The 26,623-nt window shown below is 29.9% G+C and overlaps 1 protein-coding gene across 1 annotated transcript in view; it reads left to right on the forward strand.

Moving 5' to 3' along the window:
* LOC105849169 (uncharacterized) overlaps nt 1-26,623 on the forward strand; it is a 52,750-nt gene that overhangs the window by 3,992 nt on the left and 22,135 nt on the right. The window contains exons 2-7 of the mRNA XM_065793336.1: nt 14,465-14,646; nt 17,651-17,756; nt 17,867-17,905; nt 18,041-18,105; nt 20,760-20,921; nt 21,054-21,147. Of these exons, the coding sequence (XP_065649408.1) occupies nt 14,465-14,646; nt 17,651-17,756; nt 17,867-17,905; nt 18,041-18,105; nt 20,760-20,921; nt 21,054-21,147 (648 nt within the window). The remainder of the gene's footprint in view (nt 1-14,464; nt 14,647-17,650; nt 17,757-17,866; nt 17,906-18,040; nt 18,106-20,759; nt 20,922-21,053; nt 21,148-26,623) is intronic.

Genomic DNA, 26,623 nt, shown 5'->3' on the forward strand with positions numbered 1-26,623 from the left:
AGCCGCCTTCATGAGCATAACATTAAAAATAAAATGCGAAACATATGCGACCAGTAGAATATTATTTCGGACCCTTGCGCTCTGTAGCGAAAAGCTCAAAAAGTAGCCATGAGTGAATTTTTTTAAAATGCAATTATCTATCAATTTTTTTTAAGAATTTATTAGCAGGCATATCAAATAATGAGAAAAAAATCATGTTTGGTCTTCTAATGTCTTGTATTAAGACAAGCATTTTTCTTACTTGGTAGAAAGTAAAAAAGCTTTTAAGAATATGATTTTTTAATATATGATGTCTCAAAAGTTCTGCAAAAACTTCTCATTCTTGGGTAGGGTTTCCAAAAAATTGCATTTATAAAAAACCGTGGTTTTCAGTTTTTCTTGTTGAATAATAAAGCTTATATAAGTTTATTTTGCATTGTTTATTTAAAAAGTTATTTAAACAAAGTGTTCTAAACATTATGATTATATTTCAAAATAAAACTTATAAAGACTTATTTTCATTGTAAAAAAAATTTAAGAAAACTAAAAACTTTAGCGATTCATCAGGTAATCGTCATCTGATTTTTGTGCAGAAACCAGAGCAGCTCGAAAAAATGCGTTTGGCATCTGTTGATGCGGATTTTATTAAGAGAATCGCAATGTAAATGTTTTTTCAAGACTTTCTTTTCTTTTCCCGTATTTTGGTTCAACAAAAACTCGTTCTTAAGCCATTTGTGATGATCAGTTCAGATTTGGTCAGTGTGAGCAAGTCAGATTTGGGCAAGAGTTTGATGCTTTATTAAAAAGTGCGTTTAATTCATCCTTAGAAAAACAGGTGAACTTTCCATGGTGCTTTAGCTAGTCGTGGTTCCTCATCATTAAAAGTAAATCCAAAAAGCCTAAACGCAAGTTTTTCAGCAAAATTTAAAGTATTTTTTAGTGGAGCTGGACTGAAGGATCTTTTAGGCACCTTAATAACTGTATAACATTTCCGTTAATTCTTTCAACGACATGCATTTTTAAATTTGAATCCAACAAAGATGCAAGTTCTGTATTCATAGCAAATAGTTTTAAAAGGATGAATTCAAGAACAGTATCTATTGCCAATTGCGTTGCATCTTCTCTGCTAAAAAATTCCACTACTAGTTTTGCTGGCTCTAAAGCAGCATGTAATGAAGCTAATGACTCAAAACCAAACTTGTTGATTGCATCAAGAGCATTTAATTCAGTAAATGTCTGTAATAAAAATTTCTTAGTTTCTAACAAAGGTCAAAGGTAACACAGCCATTGAAAAAATTGAATTCCAACGAAGAGGAACATCCAGATGCAGTTCGATTTCTTTACCAAATTCCTCAGTAACTTTTTCCTGAAAAATTTGATTACGAACTGAAGACATTTTTACGAATTTCACTACTATTCGTGCATTTATGAAAATTTTTAGGGTAGTCAACATTAATCTCATTGTTTACTGATTCAAAAATAAAATTATCATCGTAAGTTCCATGTTTATCCTCTTCTGAATCACTGTCAATTTCCTTGGGAATTGGTACGTTTGTGTCTTTATTTTTCTTGCACATAATGTGTCGCATATACCAAGGTAAGTTGCATGATTAAAGCAAAACTGATTAAAAATGTTCGCTAATTGCATAAACTTCTTGTTGATTGCTGCACTATCTTGAGTAGAACCTACTACATCTCTTACCATACAGACACCAAATGAATTCAAATGATTCTTAATATTTTGTATTAACCTCTCAGCTGGACAGTAAACCTAAGTCCTAATGAAGTCAGTTTTATAGGTTTTTTGACATTTGCTTTCTTGGAGGTTGATACCAATTCTGTTTTTTCATTTTTTTTTTATGCAGGTTGACACTAATTCTGTGAACACCCTTCTGTGCCTCAAAGATGGACAGATTCATCATGCGTTAAGGTGAATTTATTTTTCGAAAATTTTTCATTTCATCATTTCTTTTTTATAAGAAAAATCTTGATGGATTAATTTTATCACAGTTGTTGGGCTTTTAGGAATATGATTTCTTCTTTGTTGAATCGATGAGCGAATAAATTTGTTGTTTGTTATCGTATTAATCGAAACACCATCTGTAGCTAGATCAGATACAATTTCTTTAAGGCTCGTTTTTTATAAATAACTGTGCGTGGTTTTAATTTTTTTTTTCCGGTTGTGGATTTGAGCTGTCTAATTCTCCAATCAAAGGACTATTTCTATAACGTAAAATATAATTTCATAAAGTAGTTGTGGATCCATCGGAGCATGTTACAACAGAACCATATTTATTACAGATGCCTTCAACATTTAAAATTCATAAGGTAGTTGTGGATCCACCGGAGCATGTTACAACAGAACCATATTTATTACAGATGCCTTCAACATTTCTTGAATTTGGAATTTTACGCCGAGCAGCAAATTTCAAAACTGATGACATGATTTATCTGGAAAATATATAACTTCAAAAAATTAAATAATTGATAGAAATATTATCGTGAATTATTTTTATTACATACCTACATGTTAATATTTTGTTGAACCAAAATATAGACTAAAAAAATATCCCTATGTTTTTTAAGGAATAGTCCATCCTATTTCAGTATTCTAATAAATTATATTTGAATCAGGGTTGCCAGGTTTTTTTTCGGGCACAACCAAAAAAGAAACAAAAATAAACAAAAAAAAACCCAGACCAAACAAATAAAAGAAAAAAATCATAATTTTTTGTTCTAAAGCCTTGTTTATAACTTACAGTATTATCATTGGCATGTTTTTTTTGAATAAAACTTCAATGTGGCAAATAATTGTGTTATTTCAACCACTGTCCGAACTAATTTGCACAATACTGTATATTTGGAAAAAATGCTTTATATCTAAAAATTCATCCTTGAATATTAAAATTCAATTTTTAAGTGAAGGAGAGAGGAGGAGAATAAAGATTTTGTGAATGTTTAATGGGGTGCCAGTCCAGCCTTTAAAGCGGCATGGGGAAAGTAGTTCACCTATACTAAATTCAACACTATCAACCTATACTAAACACCTATACTAAATCCGACACTATCAACCTATAAAAATAATTTTGTTTTACGCTTGCATATGGATATAGATTTCTCTTCCAACCTCTGCATTAATGGACTCCATTATTTTAAGTCCTAGTAAAAAATCTTTAGCCTCATTAAATATGATCCAATGACTGCATTCAAGGCAGTAGACATTTTTTTTTGAAATACTTGAATAATTTTTAAAATAAAAAGGCATGTTAAGCTTTCCAGCAAAATACAACCTATATAATAAAATAAAAACTTAACTACTTTCAAGTTTGATTTTTTAAACCTCTCTATAATAAATAAACATTCAAAAGACATAATACAAAAATTCGTCAATACCGTTTTTGAAAACCGATGGCTTTCATTAACATTTGACAAAAAACCACGGTTTTCTGTTATCGGTTAAAACCGATTAAAAACCCTATCCTCGGGAATTTTGTCATGGAAAACCAAAAAAGAGTTCAAATAAACTAAATTACCCATAAAGGATATATGGCCATAAGTATGAAAACTATATATCCGTGCATTATATGAAATTAGCTGACCGGACCCGTAAATTACGGTCTTTGTAAGTCTATTCCACACCAACCTTTTCTATTGCTTTTCCTTATGTGTATATCATAGATTTCTGGACCCGTAAAATGCAGGTCTTTACCAAACCTACCATTTCTATACTTATCTATTCCACACCGATCATTTCTATTCCTATTCCTTTTTTACTTCAATATTGTTTAGTAAAAAAATTCATTCTGAAAAGTTTCTTTAAGAGGGAAAAAAATGACACGCGCACCTTTTCCGCATACGTAGAGCTTAAAAGAGATTTATAATAAGATTTGTTTTTCTCCTTAACGCATATCCTTGATAGCTTAGTGGTTTAGTGCGCTGCCATCAATGTCGTTTTGGGGGTTTGAGACCTCTCCTTAGCGTAATAATTTTTGAAATTTTTTCAACCTTGCTTATATATTTTTCGCAAAAATTAATATAGCAAAAAAGATTTCTGATTGTTAAAATAAAATTTTAAAGTTTCCTTATTTTATAGATATACTATACACAATTTTTCATATACTGTCTACAAACTCAACATATGCTAAGGACGTTTACACTTACAGACCTTTGTACGTAACGCTATACAAATGGCAGAACTTAGAAGATCGTAGACCTTAGACCGTCGTGATGGGGTAGTTGACACCCCCCCCTCCTTCTCCCATCATTGATTCTTTTGTTCATTCATTCGGCAAATTTGACCCTTTTACAAATCTTGTAAATTTTATCTAGTGGATGCTGAACATTTAAGAGCTCGTTATCTGCAAAATGTATGAAGTTGGAAACGATGAAAACAAAAGTGAGTAGCAAACCAGGGTGTAAACTTCAAGGGTGAGTGACATCCCTGGGAACTGTACTGGGAAATGTTAGCTTTTTATATGAGACCCATATTAATAACAACTCCCAAGAATGCTCTTATTTCTAAAGTATTAGTCTTTCCTTGTTTGATCCATTTATGACGTCTAGATGTTGGGTGGTCCCTTAAGTATTGCTGATTACGTAGGATCAAAACATAATGTTTAGTATTGGTTACTATATATTCTAAAAGTTCTGGAGTAAAAAATAATATGCTTTAATATGGGGTGCAATAATATGCTTTAGGCCATATTCAGCAATAAAAAGAACATCTACTCCGCAATTATTTTCAAGAAAAAGAATCCACAAATCTGATACATCTCAGTCATTATCAGTATAAAAGACTAAAGTAAAATATACTCAAAAAATGCCTCTGTGATGTTAGATGATAAACTTTACTTAACCTACTAATATTTTCATCGCTAGTCGGGTTTTCTTCATTCATTGAGGCGCCTACGTTATCACTCATTTTCACAGAAAAAAAATTTGCACTTCTCAGTGGTAGCATTTATATGTTATCAAATCCAATATTTTTGCATTAAAGGTCATAATAGTAGAGATCAGTTTTAAAAGCAACGATCGTGGCTTGCCGCAGTCAAAGGGTTATAGATATATAGATAGACGCGACCTTAAGCTATAAAACGTTTTATAGCTATAGTATAATACATTTTGTAGCTATAAAAAAATTTAGTTTTTCACATTTTTTGATTAATTTTAATTATGGTGCATACAATTGCACAAAAAGATAAAAACTTTTACAGATATATCATTTCACGGAAAAGAGTTTGCATTTATTAGAATTGTAGTAAATAAATAGTTTTGAAGAAACAATATAGTAATTACTATATTTTGTCTTAATTAGAATATATCCCATAAAAATATATCGATATAATTTTATCAAAAAGAATTGAACATGTTTTCGATGTTTTCTAACGAAAGTTCATTGGTTTGTGACCCAGAAAATTTTTTTTTTTAAAAAGAAAAAAAAATCACCGAAGTTTAATTCCTAGAAAGTCATGATTGTTCCATTAACCATCATAAATCTTCTAGAGCAATTGAATCTATTAGTGCGGTAAGTATTTTCAAACAATCTGTAAAAAAAAATAATTTGATTTATACAGAGAATCTCGGTAATGGAGATACATCTTCTTTTTTTTTTTAAACATCTTCGCTTCCAACAAGGCTGCAAGCAACCACTAAGTAAAGTTGGAAGTTACCAATCGGTTTCGACTGGCAATCGCAGCAGCACAGTGTGAGGAAAACCATGGAGGAGAGTGAGGCTTGACCTGGAATTGTCGAGAGGGAACATAAGATTTCATGCCAGCCTGAATCCACCAAGTTATGTAAGAAGCACATTTGTTGACAGAAAGGCGAAAGAAATCTACCCATGGGGCATCACGAAGATAATCACGGAAAAAATCCCAGTCAGCTTTAAGGTATTTGTAAGAAGTACGATAATTGGAGGATTTAGGTGATGAAGAAGAATGAGATATTAGTTTAGAGAGATCAGACTGATGACTTTAACGATGTTTTATTGACTTAGTTGACTTTGATGACTAACGATGTTTTATATGACTTTAACGATGTTTTATTTGCTGATCCTTATTATGAATATAAAGTGATACCAAAAAAACTGGAATGTGTTGGTCAAGTCCAAAAAAGATCGGGCACATAATTACGTAGTTTGGTTGAAAAATACAAAGGGACAAAAACCATTATTTCGGGTTAAGGAAAGTTGACAGAGAAACTTATATTCAATTCAAAATTTTTATGGAATGGCAATTAGAGCCAATAAAGGTAATGTGTACCAAATGAAAAAAGTTGTTTATGCAATACTCTTTCACTATACTAGCTTTCCTGATAACGATTATCGACACCAATATAACATAGTGTAAGTACTAGAATACTAGTAAAAAAAATATTTATTCATCTGTGTCAATTCCACCATGGATCAGGACTTTGATTCTTCCTATTATTCAAGACCTAAAAACTGATGAATTACTCAAGAAATGCCTGCATAGTGAAACTCAGAACAGAAATGAAGCATTATACTCTGTGATATGGTCTCGTGTACCCAAAAAAAATTCTGTTGGGAAAAAGTTCTTGAAAGGGGTGTTCATTCAGCAGTGATCCATTATAATAATGGAGCAAATGGTATTTTAAATGTACTAAAGTATTATGGCTTGATCGGTTCAAAAACTTCAAAAAAATCAGTTTTAGCAAATATTGCTCGTGTTAAATGAATGAATTTAAAATCAAATACTTAAAAGAAAAAAAGGAGGAAATGTTTAAGATCAAAAAAATTAGTACTTGATGATGCTGAACAGAGTAAGGAAAAAGAATTTTATGTACCTGGTGGTCTTTAGCAGTTTTAACACTTCAAAATCATCTGTACTTTTTTGTTTCTTGCTATTTTTGCATTTTAGTTTTTTTAGCATTTTGTAAAATTCAAAACATAATAACTTGAGTAAAATTTAGTTTAATGAACTGAAATTTTCAGGAAATATTTATTTAATACTAATGCTCTGGTTAACCCATGAATTTTTCTTACATTTATAAATTAAATAAAAAGTTATTACTATAAATCTATGGAAGGAATGTAAAAATTTTAATTTTTTTATAAAATTTGAGATAAAAAGAGTAATTTTGAAAAATTTCCAAAACGCATGCGTCAATCTCTGTTTAATAAGGTGATTTATCATTGTGTCAGTTTTTAATCCATTAACTTTTGACTAGATCAATATATCTTGTTCTAAAATACAGCCTTTTTTGTTCTTTTTCCCGCCATTATGGATTTTTAATGAGTTAATAATTTTTTTTTTTTTTTTATTTATGAAAAGAATTAAAAAAATTTGTCAAAACAAATTTTCAGCAAACAAAAAATTTTCAAATATTGTTTCACAGTTTCCTTTTTTTCCTGGTGTACCACCTTAAACTAACATATACTTTTGAAATGAAGTGGTTCTATTTAATTACCGAGATTTAACAAACTTTTTGTTGAATAATTGCAACTACTAATGGTTTAAACTATGAAGCATATCCTTAGAATAATTCTATTTTTAATGAATGAATAAAAATCATTTCAGTGAATTTTGTTGTTTTTTGTCCAGTGAAACCGGTCTTTTTTTTTTTTTTTGTCGGCCCAAGCATTTTTCTGAGACGACTTGAAATTACTTTGAGTTTTCGGCTTAATAAACTTCCTTCTGTTTTATACTTCCATGATTAGACCAAAACATTTTAAACAAAAACATTCCGCTTTTTTTTAATATCTAAATGACCGGTAGATCAGTGCTATAATGCGCTGTCACCAATGCCGTTTTGCGAGGGTTTAAAAGCGCCCCTTAACACAGTATATTTTTAATTTTTTCAATCTGGACATATATTTTTAGCAAAAAATAAATAAAGCCAAAAAGACTTTTGATAGTTAAAATAAAAATTAAAGTGTTTTTCTGCTACGGGCTTTACTTTTTTTTTTTTGCCTCCAAGGTTTCACCTTCTAGAACAGCAATGTCTTATTAAATTTTTTTCTTTATTAAGTTTCAGACTGTAAAACTTGATATATGCTTTAATATGTTTTAACATTCCATAATTTCAAGTTTACATTAGTTGGATATTTGAATAAACTTTCGTTATTACAAAAAGTACTGCAACTCTTACTCGCCACTACCACGGTTGCAATGGCTGCTAAGGGTTGCGTGTAAAACACACTCAAAAGCGCACTACTACTAACAGGATTAAGTTCAGCAAAAATATTGATTAGGTCGAGGTTGTCACATGATTGTAATACTATCACCCCATTCGAAATGGCAGAATCCGTGAAATGTTCTTAAACCGAAAACTTTAAAAAAATAGTTATTATTATTATTTATTATTTAAACTCAATAACAGTTGATCAACTTTGCCTTTATAATTACAATCACTTTATAATTTGCATAATAAATTCACTTTTTTTAGTATTCTTTTATTTCTGGTTTCTCTTCCACTGCTTATGCCAATGATATAACACAATGGATATATTAGGAGCCAACTTTGTTAAGTATATCGAAGCCTTTACTTCCTAGTCGGTTCGTCGCTTCAAATTTTCAAAAAGTTTCGGAAATAAAATATGCCAAACTTTCAAAAAATTGCAAACATTTTTCAAAAAACATGCAAACTTTTCAAAAAATTCATTTTCACATAAGTTTTTTGGATAACGTTTAGCCAGATTCTCAGCTTTCAAACCTAGTTCTTTGTCTTTTTGAGGTTTCTGTGAAGTCCAAAGAAAGTGAAACTTGTTACATTCCTCTTTTATTACTTTAAATCTTGATCTCATTTGAATAGTTAGATTGTCCAGTGCAACATTGAAGACATTACACTCAAAGTTTGTTTGATGTTTTTTCGTGGTTGCAACTAGCAGTTTCATTAAGCAAGACCTCCTTTTTTTGCGTTCTCTTTACAGCAAACATAATTTTATTAAATTTCATTTTAAATAATTACAACTCATTTTTCTGAAAAATATTGTATTTTATTCTCTTTTTTAAAATGTTTAATTTAAATTTGATGATATATAATAAACACTGACATTTTGTGCATTAACACAGTAGTTAGCTAGATTAGTTCGCTAACTTCTTCAGCCATTTTTTATATTTTCCGTAACTTTGTCCGCCCTCAGCCAAAAATACAGATTCGCGACGGAAAGGCCTGTAGTATGGATCGCCATGCTTCTGCCCCATAGTATTAAGCTAAAACTTCAAATTCGTAGATAATAGAATTACTAAATGAGTCACATTTGTCCGAAAATGAGAATAATTACTCCGAAATGCACCGGAAAAACCCTGGGGTGAGAACAATATACACACCATCCTGATAAGAAAAATCCAAAAATTAAAATCTTTTATGACCGTCTGTGAAAAAAATTCAATTTGAAGTTTTCGACATTGTCCAACAAGTTTGCAAAATGGTACAATATGTATCTTTGGAATAAAAACCATAAAAATAAGTCAGAAGTTGTATTAAAAACATTTTGTTATTATTACAAAGCCCTAGTTAACAATATTCAATTCTAAACAAGTTTTTGTAATTCCAGGAAAAAGCAGTTTTTGTCAAGTGTTAAATTATGCGTGACAACTTTTTTTTAACTTCAAAGCAAAAATGCCAAATTCTGTTAAAAAACATGATGATTGTAGGAAAACAGTTTGTTTCCTATGTTTGAACAAATGTACTCAAGAACTGACAAGTTTTTTGAACAAATCAAGAAATCAGTTCAAAATCAAGAAATCAGGAAAAAATGCAAAGGTGAAAATGTGGCTCTCCCAAAACTTTATGATTTCACAGAAGTCCTGGTGAGACCAGAGACACGTGGTTAGCCTTGTGATTGCATTATTTGTCGAATCGGTCATTTGAAAGCAGTTCAAAAGCACCCTTTGGACAAATCAGAATCTTCAGGAGCTTCACAAAATCAAAGAAGATGTTCAGACTGTCTCACTTGTTGCAAGTGGAGTGTCACAGTACTACATAAAATGTTTTGCATTTTAATAAGGCCACTGCTTTTTAAGTGTCTCAATTTGGTGTTTTTTAAATTTCTTTCCTAAAGGCCCTTCAAACCCCAAGATACTGTTTAGTGATGTACCACTTCTATGAGCTTAAGATCTTGTCTGCATACAAAACAACACTGGACTGTCAAACAACAACATCAAAAAACTTGTATCTACATTAAACCAAGTCACAAATACAAAAGTTGTCGAGCCAAGATTTAAAGAAAAGTTTCTTGACATTGGAAAGCAATTGGCAGACCACTTCTCACACACATATCTATTTCAAATGACAAGCAGCAGTCCAGAAAACAACTTATGGTTCACTGCAAAAATCTGTCTGAGCTACTGAATGATGTCTTGTTGCAACGTCATGTTCAAGGTGACTACTTGGTGAAGTTGGGCATCGATGGTGGAGGTGACTTCCATAAAGTCAGTCTTGGCATTCAAGAAGAAGAAACAAGACTTCCATCCATTTCACCATTAGGCAGAAAGGCTGTGTTTTTTCAAACACCCAGAGACAGAGGAGTTAAGCGCCAACTTCTCGTTGCAGTTGCTGAGGATGTTCCTGAAAATTATGATAACCTCAAAAGTATCTTGTCTTTAATTTGTCCGAGCGGAGTAGATTTTTCTTTGTCCTGTGATATGAAGTTAGCAAACCTTGTTTGTGGGCGTCAATCCCATGTCAGCTCTCATCCATGTACTTGGTATGATGCGGATCACCGTAACTTGTCACAATGTGGAAAACTCCGCACTTTTGGCTCAATAAGAAAGTGCTTTGCTTCATTTCAAGATTTAGGTCCGGACCACAAAAAGGCCTAGCAGTTTTAAAATGTTGCTCATGATCCACTCTTAGATGTGCATGACCACCATCTTTTACTTGGTGTGGTGAACCATTTGTTTAAAACACTGAAAGAAACCTGGGATAAAGCTGATGAATTGCCAAAAGCACTTCACATCAAGCTTCAGCCATTTTATGGAGGCCAGTTTGCTGGCAATAAGTGCCAATAACTTTTGAAACATTTTGATCTTCTTCAAAGACTTGCTGAAGAAGACTCAGCATTCCAAGTTTTTCCATGGATTGATACACTCAGAAAGTTTGATGCAGTTGTGTCCTCTTGTTTTGGAAATCAGTTGCAGAGTAACTATGTTTAATAAATCACACAGTTAAAAAATTTCTTCCTTTATTTACCAAAGGCAAGTGTGATCCCTAAAGTTCACGCCATTTTCTTTCATGTCAAGGATTTCATTGATCACAGGAAGGAATCTTTTGGCAAGTACAGTGAGCAGGCCACAGAGGCATTGAATCACAACTTCAGGACACATTGGGAAAGATACAAGAGGCCAATATACCATCTAGAATATTTGCGAAACCTACAAAATTGTCTTGTTGATTTCAACAGCAAGAACTTGTGAAAGCATTGGCTCCTCTTGAAAACCTGTTAAAATTTTTTAAGAAAATCATCATTTTGAATTTTAAATTCTGATTAAAATTAAAGGAATGCACTGCTTGTTTTTTGAAGTTAATATGTGGAAAATGCTGTGAAAAAATTTTTGATTACATAAGAGAAAATAACCTTGTACTTATTGAGAATAAAATGTTCAGAAAAGCAAAAATTGTTTTATCATGATTCTCAAAGCAGTCAACATACAATTTCTGACTTATTTTTATGTTTTTTATTACAAAGATAAAAAATGTTACATTTCCAGCATTTTTCAACTTTTTTGACAATGCCGAAAACTTCAAAGTAAATTTTTTTTCTCGGACGGTCATAAAAGATTTCAATTTTTGGATTTTTCATATCAGGAAGGTGTGTATATTGTTCCCACCAAAGGGTTTTTCCAGTGCTTTTTGGAATAATTATTCTCATTTTCGGACGATTGTGAAGTGTAAACGATATAAAACAACGAGCTTTGCGATTTTTTCAAAAAAATAAACCAATCAAAACGCATACAAAATAAAAAGCATTTTTTGAAGACAAAAGGACCTAAACGCTATATATTTTTTCGGATCTCTCCTTAATTGAGCTGAGTAACCTAACTGAACTACAGCCTATTGCAAATCAATTTTTATTTCCAAAAAAAATGAAACTATGCCGTAATAATGCATGACGTAAACATGAGTACATTTTTCTTCCCTAGTATAAATTTTACACCATTTTTTTGGCAAGTCTTTGTAATGATTTTCTTACATTCTTAATTATCAAAAAATTTTTAAGGATTTTCTCCTATTCTTCGTAATGTTATTACCTCATTCAACAGACTGAGATGCAATTGTTTTCGTTTGATGTCAGAGCGACTTAATCAATATAGAGATATATAAATCGTGCAAAATATATATCCTCCTCCCTCATCCCCCCCCCCCCCCAAAAAAAAAAGTTTGTAAACTTTACGTGGTCATTACTTCTAAACACCAAAAGATTTTTATGAAACTTGATTTCTGTCGACAAATAAAAATCTTGTTTAAAAATTTATATTTAAAATACTGTTCCCTCCCCCTTCCGAAGAGTTGAGGGAGATCTAATTTCATATGTTCATTGTTTTATCACTATTCCTCGAATCTTGGATACTTATTATCCACATGTTTACAACATCAGTATCATACTAATGCTGTAAACATGTGGATTAATGTTTTTAGATAAAATTAAGGAAGTTGGGATTAACAATTCCAACTTGTGCTCTGTGTTTGAGAAAGTAGTGAAGATTAGGATAGATATTCGTAACTTTTAATTTTAAAGGGAAGATTAAAATATTTGTTGCCAAGCTAAAGATAATAAATGACAGACACAAAAAAACCTTCTTTTTACTTATAGAACGTGAAAAAAATGTCTGACGTCAGAACTGTATGCAAGACCTGCTCCTCCTACATCTAGACCAGGAAGACCTGCTACACCAAGTCTTTTGTTCAGTCAAAAGTGAAATACTTGATCAAGAATTATGAATATATCTAATACGAAATGTCTAGATGGATCAGAAACAATTGGAAATTATTCTAAAATTTATCTAAAAGCTAGAATGGGTGGGACCATTTCACAACTGGAGTTGAAAATGAGCAATCCTTGTTTCAAACTGCAATTTCTCTGTTAAAATTGAAAATAAAGGAAACCACTGTATAGTAGAACCCAAAGCCTATAAGTCCCCACTTTAGCAGGTCTATTTTCCTGCAATACCATAATTAAACAAAGAAGTCAACAAGAGCTGAAGAATTAGATGTCAGGGAGCAAATAGAAAGTCTTCAAGATCTTGAATGCAAAGATAGAAATAAAAATTGAGCTGACCATAATGAACTAGAGAAAAAGTATGTAATGAGCAAGCATTAGAACTATTCACACTGCATAGTTTGATACAAATTTCTGAATTCATTTTACACTTAGGATATAAACTAGATAATAAAAGATATCATTCCGGGTCTCCAGAAGATAAGCTGTCTATAAAAGCTCAAAAAAGAAAATAAAGAAAGTTTAGAGAGGAGTTAAGCTTAGTGGTTGATATTCCAAAGCAGCAATTTGGAAATACATGATATACTGAAAGAAAAGCATTTCTTGAAGCAGAATCTTTCTATGAAATAAAAGGAGTTCGCATGGACATCATTGTAAGGCTGAGAAACATACTAAATGCAGTTTTCAGTAGATTCCAACTAAACTTGGATGCTTTTTAAAGCATACTGCTGTAAAACTTCAGAGGTAGTAGTGGAAAATTATCCTTGGTGCATCATACTACTTTATGTACTTTATGTGGTTGTGGAGCATAGATTTCTAATAGCTGAGCACTTGAATCTTCCCATTAGGCCCTATTTTAAGGAGGCTAAAGAAGCACAAAATAAGGCCACAAGAAACATTTAGAATTAATGTGATGCAAAATATCTAGAATAAATATGATGCAAAACCAACTCCATTATCTACTTATAAAGAGCAATCTTTTGATCTCTTTGATTGCTTTCAAAAACTCCAATACAATTGCTGGTCTTAACTTTGATCCTGATGTACAAGACGTCCTCAGAGATAAGAGGACGTCTTGTACATCAGGATCAAAGGAGGAGATAAATAGTTTTTTTTTTTTTTTTTTTAATAAATGTTATTTTTAAAAGTTAAGACTTTTTCTTGTAAGAATTCATCAAATCAAATTCATTTTTTTCCTTAAGAGTATCTTGGAATGATTTCTAGAATCAAAAATAGTTTATATAAAAGAAATTCCACATCTTGAAAACTGTGGAAAATTTAACTTACTCATTTTTATGCTTATTATGAATTGGGACTATAATTTGATTAAAATGTTTATTACTTTACAAAATTAAAGTTTTGCCCGCTTTTTCGCCATTTCACTTCATTGTGCCTCTGTACAAAATATTTATAAAAAAATTAAATTTTTTGAGTTTGTATTGAACTGGTAGTTTGTTAAAATAAACAAAATAAAAGTTAAAACAAGATTTATATTTGTTCTAGTCCCAAGAATTTATATAGTTTTTTTTTTTTAATTTTTTTGTAGCCTAAATTACTAGTTTTGTAAACAAGATGACTTTTTAGGAGCTGGTAAATCAAGCCTTCTAAATATACTTGCTGGTAGAAGAACGAAAGGTGTTGTTTTGAACAATGGTTTAATTACTATAAATGGAGAAAACTATTCCAAATTTCATCGAAGAAAAATAGGATATGTAACACAAGAAGACATCTTTTTTTCAAATCTTACTATAAGGCAATCATTAGAAGTAAGAAGTTAAGAAATTTTTTTGTTTTTAATGTAAATATAAAATTGTAGCAATAAAGATTTAATATTAAATATTTAAGATTTAAGTGCAAATTAAATTTATATTAAGTTATTTGACACGTTAAAAACACTTTTGCTACAATTATAACATTGTTGAAGCACATGTTAAGGTGGTTTTCTGGTTTTATTATTGTTTTAATATATTTTACTTGTAGTACATGGGTAATTCTATGTCAAATGTTCCATAAATTTTTTTAAATATCACCCTATATATCAGATTTTGCTGATTTTCATACAATTACAAATAAATAAGTATTCCTTGTATTCCAGTATTGTATTTGTATTTATATAGTATTATACAGTATTGTATATATCCAGTTGTATTCAAGTATTCCAGTAAATAAGAATTCCTTGAAAATTTTAGCCTCTTGTACCAAGAAGATCCTGAAATATGACTGTTTTACTTTTAACAGATGTTGGTCAGGCCCCTCAGAATTGCAACATTCATTTAGAGGTTTCAAGTTATATAACTTTAAAAATATTTCATTTACTTAAAAGTTTGTACTTTGCTATTTTCAGGGGTGGCAAGTTCACTGAAATGTTCAGAAATGTAAAAAATTATATTTGAGTACCTGCATTTATCAATTTGAATAAATTTAAGATTTTTTATATACTTGATTTTGATGCTCAAGAAACCCATGTAGCCTTGATGATATCAAAAAAATATATATTACACATCATTCTATATTCATTGATCTTTCAAAAAATATAAAGATTTTGATCTGCAAGTATATGGATTTACACATATGGATAATGGGGCATGGTCCATACTTTATTGTAACATAATGTTGCAAATGATTTTTCACAACCTTCCACACTAACTGGAGCTCAATATTGAAAATATTGTCTTCAAAAAATTTTCTTTGTTTAAATTTTTTCTATTCAGTTTTTGATCATTCGTATTCAATGATCTTTCTTAAAATGTTTTAAGAAAGTGCATTTGTTTTTGAGATTTTTTCAGGTAAATGGATTAAAAAACAGTCATCCATCTAAAATAATGATTTTAACAGAATTTTTCATCGTATAATTTAGAACTTTTTAAATTGAAACAGGTAGAACAACATTGAGCTGTCAGACAGCAACAAGTGAAGAATACAAATTGATGTTATCAAGGCAATAAACAAGTTAACAGCTCATTCCTACATTGCAAAATGTCAAGCAAGTTACCTAAGGCAACAAAAAGAAAATTTGACTAAAGACTGATTATTGTCTTTGCAGAAAACTACACATTAGTGATTCAAGATAAAATCTAAAGTTACCATTGATGCCAAAGTCAATGCATGCTACACCCTGTTGCCCTCTATTAAACAAAAATGACCAGCTTAAAGAAAAGTTATTTTGCTTCACGTCAGAGGATAATGAGTATGACATTAGTTTTGTGTATAAAGTTCGGATGCAAATGGTTATTTATTTAAAAGAAAATCAAAATATTTCAAAAATTCTTTATTTTTCAGATGGTTGTGCTGCACAGTATAAAAACCACAAAAACCTTTACAATATCTGTCTCCATAAAGATGATTTTGACATTGATGCAGAATGGACATTTTTGCTACAAGTCATGGTAAGTCACCATGAGATGGTATTAGTAATACTGTAAAATGCAGTACTGTAAACTGCAACTGCAGTTAATCAAAGCCTCATAAATGATCAGATATTGAATTGTAATAAAATGCTTTACTGCTGTGAAAAAAATATTTAAGGATTTATTTTTTTCAAAGTTGAAAAAAAAAACTGACAGAATTGTGCACTCCTTTGAAAAAACGTTTTCAGCTAAGTAGAACAATTCCTGGAATTAGGAGCTGTCATCCATTTAATCCAGAATCTATAGATACTATTAGTTTTAAACGAAACTAATAGTATCTATAGATTAAAGTGAAGATTTTAATATAACAGGCGTGTTTTCTTTTTCTGATATTCAAAGTATTTAACCTAATCAGCTCATTAGCATCAATACCATGAAAATTAACATTAATGCGTTGAAATTTGGTGAATTTGTTCTGTGTAAATATGACAGGTTTGATTTGATTGGTGTGAGCAAAATGTTATAGTAACATTTATGCACCTGCACGGTCCTTTTAACAAACTTTTCTGACCATCTAGAGCAGATGAGTGCTGGGTTCTAGTTACCAACATAATTTGTACCATTGATGCACCTGTAGCAACAACTGGATGTATGCATACTTTGACCATTGACTCATCTTAGCAAATCTTAACACAATCTTGAGACTTAATATTTTTGTATTTTACTTTGCAAATTAAATAAATTAAATTGCAAATTAAATAAATTAAATTGCAAATTAAATAAATTAAATTGCAAATTAAATAAATTAAATTGCAAATTAAATAAATTAAATTGCAAATTAAATAAATTAAATTGCAAATTAAATAATTAAGTAAAACATAACAAGTACAAACCAGAAAATTTTTTGAAAACAGTGTTTTTAAAGTTATCCTTACTTGGATAACTTACTTACTTACTGACATGGAATTACTCACATATCTTTTAGAAATTTCTAAAATGTTACAAAAAAATTAATTGAAAAATTAAAAAAAAATTTTGAAAAAATTGCTGACTCAGCAAAAAAAAGCTAAAAAAGTTTTAAAGCTAAAAAATATTTTAAAGCTACATCAAAATGAAAGCTTTTCAAATTTTGCTCAATGTTAGTATACTAGTTTAGCATGTGCCTGAATTAAAATATTTTGAAAAAAATTAAAATGATCTAAAGTGGCAGACTTAATGGTGTAAAAACCATTTGTACTACTTCTTTTTCTTCCAATCAATCAATGTTAATGATAAACAGAGTCATCTATCAAAAAGATGCAAGCTCTACTACTAGGAGCTTGTACATTTTTTGATGGGTGGCTCTGGGGTTCCCCATTAAACTCACGGCTCCAAGCATAAAAGCAGGTATTTTTTTTTTGCTGAAATGACCGATTTTATTAAGTTTGTAGGAAAAATCAGACTCCCGGACAGCATGAAATGGGATGAAAAGCTTGCTATTGTTGACAAAGTGATTGACGATCTTGGACTACGTAAATGTGAAAACACTGGTGATAAAATATTTTTATAAATTCAACACTTTTAGTTATTTTTAAAATATAATTAACACTCATATTATTCAGTAATTCTTTCTATAATAATTAATAGTCAAATTATTTAGTTTTAGGAGGTGATTTTTATACAAATGGATGTTCAGGGGGTAAAATAGTTTTTCAAACATTTATGTCAATTTATGGTTATATGTCTTTTTTTTTAATTTTAACATATGCTTTAAAAAATTTTTTAATCTTATTCTATTATTTATTTATTTTTTTAAATTTATTTTCATTGACAGGTGAAAGAAAACGCTGTAGTATTGCTGTAGAACTTATAACTAACCCTGCATGCATAATTTTAGATGTAAGTTTATGAAATTTTTTTTTTGATTAATATTAGTTAAGCATAATTTCAAAGATACAAATAAAGATTTTGAGAAAATATCTTAATGATCTTATTGTCGGAACATTATATATATATATATAGACACGCACACACACACACACACACACACACACACACACACACACACACACACACACACACACACACACACACAATCTATAGAAAGAATAATATTTGTAAAATGTATCGAAATTTTCTTCAACTTGTATGATTTTTTTAAATGGACGAAGGAAATTGATATATTATTATGTCCTAGAAATAAGGGACACAGTAAGCAATACAAATTTTTTAAGGAAGGTTTAAGAAAAGAATATAATAGGAATATTACATAGTTCCACAAACTTTTTGATAAAAGAAAACTTTAAAACAAGTAATGCTTAATCATATATACAACATAAAACATAAAACGTTTTTAATGATGATATGCATTATAAAACTTCATACATTCAAGTATATAAAGTTTTAATTTGAATAAAAAAACTTATTATACACATACTGTCCCTTTGACAATAGTAATTGGCAATTAACTTTTGTTTGTACAACTGATATTTCTCTAAGCTCTTGCATTTAACTAATACTCCACAAACAATATTTGTACAGTTTATATAATTATGTATAAAACAGTAGTTAATGGGATGTTACTGATAAGTTTCTTATTTTAAAAGTTCTAATTTCCCAACCTTGTAAGATGTGCAGGCACTTTCTCCATTTAGTCCTAAAAAGTAAAAAAAAAAAAGTTTTCTTTTTCTTTTAGATGCTTATATATATATACTTTTATCTGCTATTACTTAAGTATTGAGATTATAACAATTTATCTGACTTTTGATTATAGTTAGCCATTTCCCCCTAAGCTTTACTATTGTTTTAAATCCTAATTATTGTGTCTCCTTGTCTAGTATGGGTAAGTTAAGAAGCTTTGAAAAAATAAATAAGGTTAAACAATCGGCAAAAAATGAAACAACTTTAGTAAGAAAGAATTTTGTGATACATTATATATAATTTTTAAAATCAGTCTTTAAAGTTTAAGATAATTGTATAAAATAATATTTTTATATTTTATGACACTTTGTTACTATTAACCTTTTCTTTTCTCTTAATAACATTAAAATGTTTAAACAAAAAAACATAAATTAAAGACATGGTTAACAACAGTTTTAATGTTAATATGTTAACAACAGCTTTAATATTTATTTATCCAAGTTCCATATTATGCAAGTTCATTTATTTGTTTATTGCTCAAGTTACCCCTCACAGTTGCTCCACTTATTCCATTGGGGCTAGTTGAGCAGCTTGGTAAACTTTTTTTAATTTTTGTTTTTTTTTGTTTTTGCTTTTAGGTGCCCCAAGAAGACCTAACAGTTTTTTCATAGAGCACTGCTGAAGAGCATTTAACTAGGAAGTTGACACCTTTTTCCTTACCGATAGCATGAAATATGTTCAGAGCTTGCTTCGAACCTTTTAAACTTTTTTCTTTATCAATTTTTAGTAGATAAAATATCTTTCCAACAGGGAAAAGGTTATGTAATTACTGACACACCATTTATGACATCTGTTAGGTTAAGTAAAAGTTACTTAACTAGTTCCTCTCTACCCAACTAAAAGTTTCTTAAGAGTTTCTTAAGTTTGTTAATGTGATATGCTTATTTCATTCATGGGAATTCTATTCAATTAGTTAGGCAAATTAAATACTCTTTTTAACTGTTGTTCTCCATTGTAGATAATATTTTTTAACTAAAATACATATTTAAAAAACGTACATTGGTACCTTTTTTAGTAATCTTAAATAGGTTTTGTGTTAACTGGGCTAATATTTATCAAACTCTTGATAAAATAAGTTTCTTATTAAAAAGTAGTAAAAGGTTCTTGAGATTTTCTTGTACAAGTTTTTTACACATCAAAAGTTTTTATATATCAAAAGTTTTTTATATATAAAAAAGAATGTGTAGGGGATAACAGGGCAAGATGGCAAATGTTTTAAAAACTCAGATTTTTTGGAAAACTGTAAGTTATGAGGCAATAATACTTTTTCAATATGTTAGTTTTGTCATAATACCATGCATAAGCTATAACCAAAACCAAGGAATTTTTTTAATCCCAAAAAACAGACTTTTATATATAAATTATGTAAACGGTATTTAAAAAAACAAATTGGTGTTTAAAAATACAAGGTCTAAATACAGTTTTATTTCCACCAAAAAATGTAAACTGCATTTATGCAGTTTCATTTCTACTAAAAACTTGGTGGAAATGAAACTGTATATATACATTGTATTTTTCATGGATATGAAACTGTACAAATATTTTTGTGAAGATATTACATAAAAAAGCTATCTGTTTGCCATTTTGCCCCATTTTTCTCTATACTCATTTTAAATCAAAATTAGTTAATGTAAAATTGACTGTTACTAAGATATTTATATGCAAATTATGCATCATAAAATTTAAATGTATTTATATTATGCAATTTAAAAAAATTTATTAATAAAAAAATGATAAGCATTTTAAATTACAACTTTACTTCCATTATAGTCTAAAAAAATAAAAAGTTTTACTAATTTTGCAGAATGGCTTTTATATAGTTTAAAAACCATTTATTTTATATCAAATTTTAGGAGCCAACTACTGGTTTAGATTCTTCTACAGCATTTAATCTTATGAACACTCTCAAAAGTCTTGCTGAAAAGGAAAAGCGTGCAATCTGCTTGACAATCCATCAACCTTCCAGTCAAGTGTTTCATATTTTTGATAAGCTGATGATACTATGCAATGGAACGGTAGTTTTTTTAATTTTTAAATTGTCCAAATTTAAATGGGATTTGTGTCAACGCAACGTTTTTTAATTTTTTTCAAAGTTTATTTTTTGTTTTGTTTTAACATGCTTTCATAATTGTATTTTTATACTTAAGGTAATGTTTTTTGGAAAAAACTCTTATGTTTTGCCATTTTTTGAATCAATTGGACTGCCTGTCTACCCAAATTGGAATCCTGCAGACTTTTTTAGTAAGGATTTAGTTCAAATCTTTTCTAAAAATATTTAATGCTTTGCTTAATGTAGAGTAATAATACAATAATTATCACTAATTTCATCACATTAAAATGTTAGTTTTACCAAGGATGTACTTATACATCTTTGGTTTTACTAAGCATTACTTACCAAACAGCAAGCCATGGAAGGCGCAATAATGGTCCTGTAAGGTTTAAGTTCATTTGCCTTATTTGTAAGGGCTATGATTTTGAGCATTTTTATTATTTTATCAATTTTAAGTTAATTTAAAAAAACATTTAAAAATGTATTAAAATATGTTGAAAACTTTTTAGATTCTATTATATATTGACCTAGAGTGGTTTTCTTTTTATTAACAATGTCTGCATAAATTATTTCATAAATACAGTTCACCTCATTAAATTGATTATGAACTTTGTCTTAAATTAAATTTCAGAACAGCAAAATTGTTATTTGTGAATTTCAACACGACCAATTTTTCAAAGTAGAATCATTATCTTTGCAGATTTTTTACTATAAATGCAATTTACAGTATACACACACACATACACACACACACACACACACACACACACACACACACACACACACACACACACACACACACACACACACACACACATACATATGTGGTGTGTGTGTGTGTGTGCGTGTGTGTATGTGTGTGTATATATACTGTAAATTGCATTTATAGTAAAAAATCTGCAAAGATAATGATTCTATTTTGAATCAAAATTATATAAAAATTTCAAAAATAATATTTAATTTGGAAAAATTTTAACTTATTTATCAAAATTTTCAATAAAACACATAAAAAATACATAAAAAATGCATTTTTTTGTTTTTTGTTAAAAAACGTAATTTTTTATGTAATAAAACCAAAAATAACAACTCTATATTTGAAATCTATATCATTTTCGAAATTTTTATATAATTTCGCTTCATTTGAGTACCAGGTTGACATATTTTTGAAAAATTTTGTTTTCAAAATATTAGAGACCCATTAAATATTCGAGGATCTTGAGGGACCCCTTAAAATATTTTTTATTCAAAAAAATTTTAAATCTAGTGTTTTTGTATTAGATAGAACACATTAAGGGGGTCTCTGCATATATTTTTCAAAAATGTTGTTTTTTGGAACGCCCTATAATATAGGTGGCATCTTCATGAATGTGTTGGCTAATGTTGATGATATTGTTCTAATTGCACCTTCTTGCACTTTCTTGGTTTTCTCTTCAAAAACTTATTAGCTTTACAAATAAGGAATTTTCTTTAATTAACATTTCCTTTAATACCAAGAAAACTGTATGCATGCTGTTTAATCTAACTCCGAAATCAAAATTATATCAAACTCTTTCCCAGAATTATTTGTAACAGGCTGTAAAATTGCTTTTGTTGAATCTTTTAAATACGTTGGTCATATAATTAAAAATGACCTAACCGATGATCTTGATATATCCAAGAAGGTGAAGGGTTTTTACACACGTGCAAATATTCTAATTAGACGCTTTCATTTATGCTATACCAGAGTAAAGGTTAAATTGTTTAACTCATATTGCATTTGTATATAGATTGCTCCTCTGTGGCAAAATTATAATGATAAAGCAATATCTTCAGTATTGCCACAACAATGTGCTAAAATATTTTTTGGTTACAACAAGTATGATAGTATATCTCATGCTTTTAGAACACAGATTACCATCTTTTTATACAATTATCTTAAACTACATTCTTTTCATAATCATTCACTTAATTAAATTTTAAAATAATATTTTTCTTTTAAAAACTACTGACCTGGCACTTAAGTTGTATAGCCTGTTGTCTGAAATATATTAATAATAATATATATATATATATATATATCCATATATATATATATATATATCCACGTCCCTGGAAGTACCGCGCTCAACTTAGTTTCTCCGCACAGCGGCCTTGCTCGGCAAGGTTCGTGTTTCGGAGTTAAAGAGTTGAGAGAGGGTTGCACCACGAATAACGACTAAAAAAAAAAAAAAAAAAAAATATTAAAAAAAAAAAAAAAAAAAATGAGTATCCTCCTCGACTGTAGTGGCCCCCCTCGGGCCTTGGGGAGGTGAATAACCTAAAAAAAAAAAAAAAAAAAATATCACAGTGCAGTGGAGCATACTTCAAGACCATGATAGACATCCCAAACAATTTTTTTTTGATAATGAACAGGGACTATTTCCCGATTCCAAAAACGTATTAAACAAAATCATTCATTGGGGGCTTTTTGAGAAATTAGGTATTTTAGATTTTTGAGAGGTTGCGTGATAAAAAAAAACACATGAAGTCTGATTTTGACGTTTTTTGTGCCAAAATGATCGTCTTTTAAAATCAAGAAGGTTTGTTTTTCTTCAACAATACAATCCAAGGTTGTATTCACTGTCAAATTGTCTTATACACATGAAACATGATGAATCCTTAAAATGAACCATTTCTTTTCATTTCCGAAAAAATGTATAACCTATTTTATATCTAAAACATATTTTTAGAGTCAATTTGGTATTTTTGGTTTAGTTAGGAGGTATGTTAGGTTTTAGAAATGTGTCAATAATTTAAAAAATTAAAGGAGTTGCAAAAAATTAAATTTATTAGATCAAAAATGTTTAAAGTTATAAGCAACAGTTGCTTTTTTCAGTGCTGTAAGATAATTTGGGCTATGCTGCCCAACTTTTCGACTTTCCCAAAACTGCTTGAAGTCTTGATGAGTAGACTCCAAGGCCTGCTCTGTCCAGTAACCTAATCCTAAACATCATATATATCTTGTATAAGGAAATAGGATTGACAAATCAAAAATTAAATGTATTGTATTGTATTTATATTCAATATTATTAAATTTACCAAATATACAACGTGGAAATCTTACCAAACTGTCCTCCCTTCATTTTGATGAACTCCTCAATATGTTGTTCTACTATGTGTACTTTTAAAGGTACTATGGCTCCCAGGTCCCTGTAGCTTGAGGAGAATTCCTTTATGTCATCAATATATGTAGGACTATCAGATTTACCAAAACATCCTTGAACTATTTTGTTGAAGTCTGGTAAAACTTTTATATACTTGGCTGGTTGAATACCCAGGCCTTTCTGTTGGAAAAATACTTCCAAGCTCTCAATTTTTTTCAGGAAAAAGTTGCAAGCATTGCCTTCCAGGCGATGCTGCCCTTGGTAAGATACCCGGTAGAGAATAATAGGTCCCAAAAAAGAACTTATAGATATAAATCCTTCCTCCTTGATTTCAAATAACTTCTTTTCCATTTCTGAGATTAACTTGTCCACTACACCTAGCAGTATATGTAGACCTGGTATATTAACTATTTCAATTATCTTCTTGGTTGGGTCCCCAGTTAATAGAGGTGGATGTACAACATTACTAAACTCTTTTGCATTTCCTGATTTTGCACCGTCCACCATCCAATCATCGTACAGTTTGCAAAGAGAAGACAACGTATAATGTTCAGATTTCATCATTTTGGGAGATAAAGTTTTACAGAATGGGCAAGGATGTTTAGATGCTGCTATCTGTTTGCCAACCATCTGGAGCAAAACTTTCAGATCTTCTGATACAGTGTAGTCCAAAGAATTTATCTTTGGACTACACTGTATCACTTTATCTCAATTTATCAAGGATCATTTTTAAATTTACATAGCTTTCATTCATTGAGGGCAAAATGGCGAGAATGAGAGTTTTGTGAATACTTGAATCCTTAAAATCGTGGCTTGAATATCTTTCCCCGTTTCGACTTTTTTTCTCTGGGACAGTATGTGTCTTCATTTCAGGTTTTAATGTAATTGACAAAGTCACTTTAAGGTACCCTTGCCCCAATCTACGCCAAGCTTGATATCAACATCATTAGGGACCTAATTTCTGTGTCAAAGGACCAGGGCCACAAGCTCTTCAACATCATTACAATATACTCCAGGAACCTCTTTCTCAACCATCTAAACATGCAAAATCAAAATTTAGTTACCTAACCACTTGTGTTATACTAATTAAATGTTAATACTCAACCTGTCTAAAACTTGATGAAAAATACTTATGTACATATTCAAAATACTTACATAAATTGTGTTCTCTGCTAGAGATTTGTAAAGAAAAAAGATTTTAATTTATTTTTACCTCTTTTTCCTCTGCATTACTCGTTTCCTTCATAAAAATAGAAAGCCCTTCTCCATTAAAAAGGTCTAGAATAGCATTATTATTGCTTGTCAATTTCTGACTGAATCCTGGTTCAACATTTACACCCTAAGCCCAAAGAAACTGATTTATCTTAATCATTTTACGATCACTGCAGTGAAGTTTCAGTTAAAGTAGATTAAGTTTTTCTGATGTAAAATATGGTTTTTTCGGCTCAGTTCCAATCCTGACAACCATCATATTTGGGCCAAAAGTGTTAAGAATTATTTCCTTATTTGAACTAAGATCTTTCAAAGATCTTGAAAGAACTCTTTGTTTAGTCACAGGGGATGCTGACTGTACAATAGCTGACAAATTCTTTTTTCTCTCTAATTTGGTGCAAGAATGAGACTTTCCTTTTCCAATTTGGGCATAGCATGTATTGCATAAATTTCTCTCTACTAACTGGTTTTCAGGACCTCGAGCAACTGAATTTCGTGTAAAGCATTTTACCATTGGGACTGTAACTTCAATTTTTCCATTCTTTCTTCCATTTTTACAGATGAAACATTCACATTTGCCCCCTCTAACAATTCTAGTGTTCAAATCTAAAGGAAAAAAATATTCTTGGCATGCATATGCAACATATTTATTTATATATCACCTAATTGTTTAATGAAAATTTTACTTATATTTGGCATTTACCTTCATAACTCGGTCTGGATTTAAAGGTTGGATCTATTTTCAACCAATTTTTTCTACATTTTGAGCAAATCATAACAGGGAGATCTGGGTTTTGGCTCGCATAATCTTGCCAAAAGTGCATTTTGAGAAGCTGGCAGTAATCATGTTTTCCATTTGATAAATTAGTTTTCACTTTGTAGTTAATAAATCTTAAATCTTTTGACTTCTGAAAACAGCAAATGCAGAACAACTTTACAAACTCATCATATGTTTTTGCCTCATGAGGCATTTTCTTAACAAATTAATCTATCTGAAAAAAAATTTCTTACTTGAATAAACTCTTTGTAAAATATAACAATGTCGACTTAAACACAAGTAGTGCTGCACAATTTCACATAAGTTGATATTAATTATGTAAACATTTACTAAAATCAGCTGATTAATTGGTAAACAGCTGTTATTGGTTAACAAAGTATTTAAAATAATGTTTATTAAAAAAAACGGTTATTTTATAACCGGTTTTTTTAATAAACATTATTAAAAACGGTTATTTTATATTATTTTATTAGTCAAAAGTATATACATAAAGTACATATATTAGGTACATACATTAAGTACATACATTAAGTATATATATTAATCAAAAGTTAA

This window comes from Hydra vulgaris, chromosome 03, assembly GCF_038396675.1.
Source record: "Hydra vulgaris chromosome 03, alternate assembly HydraT2T_AEP".
Classification (NCBI taxonomy): Eukaryota; Metazoa; Cnidaria; class Hydrozoa; order Anthoathecata; family Hydridae; genus Hydra; species Hydra vulgaris.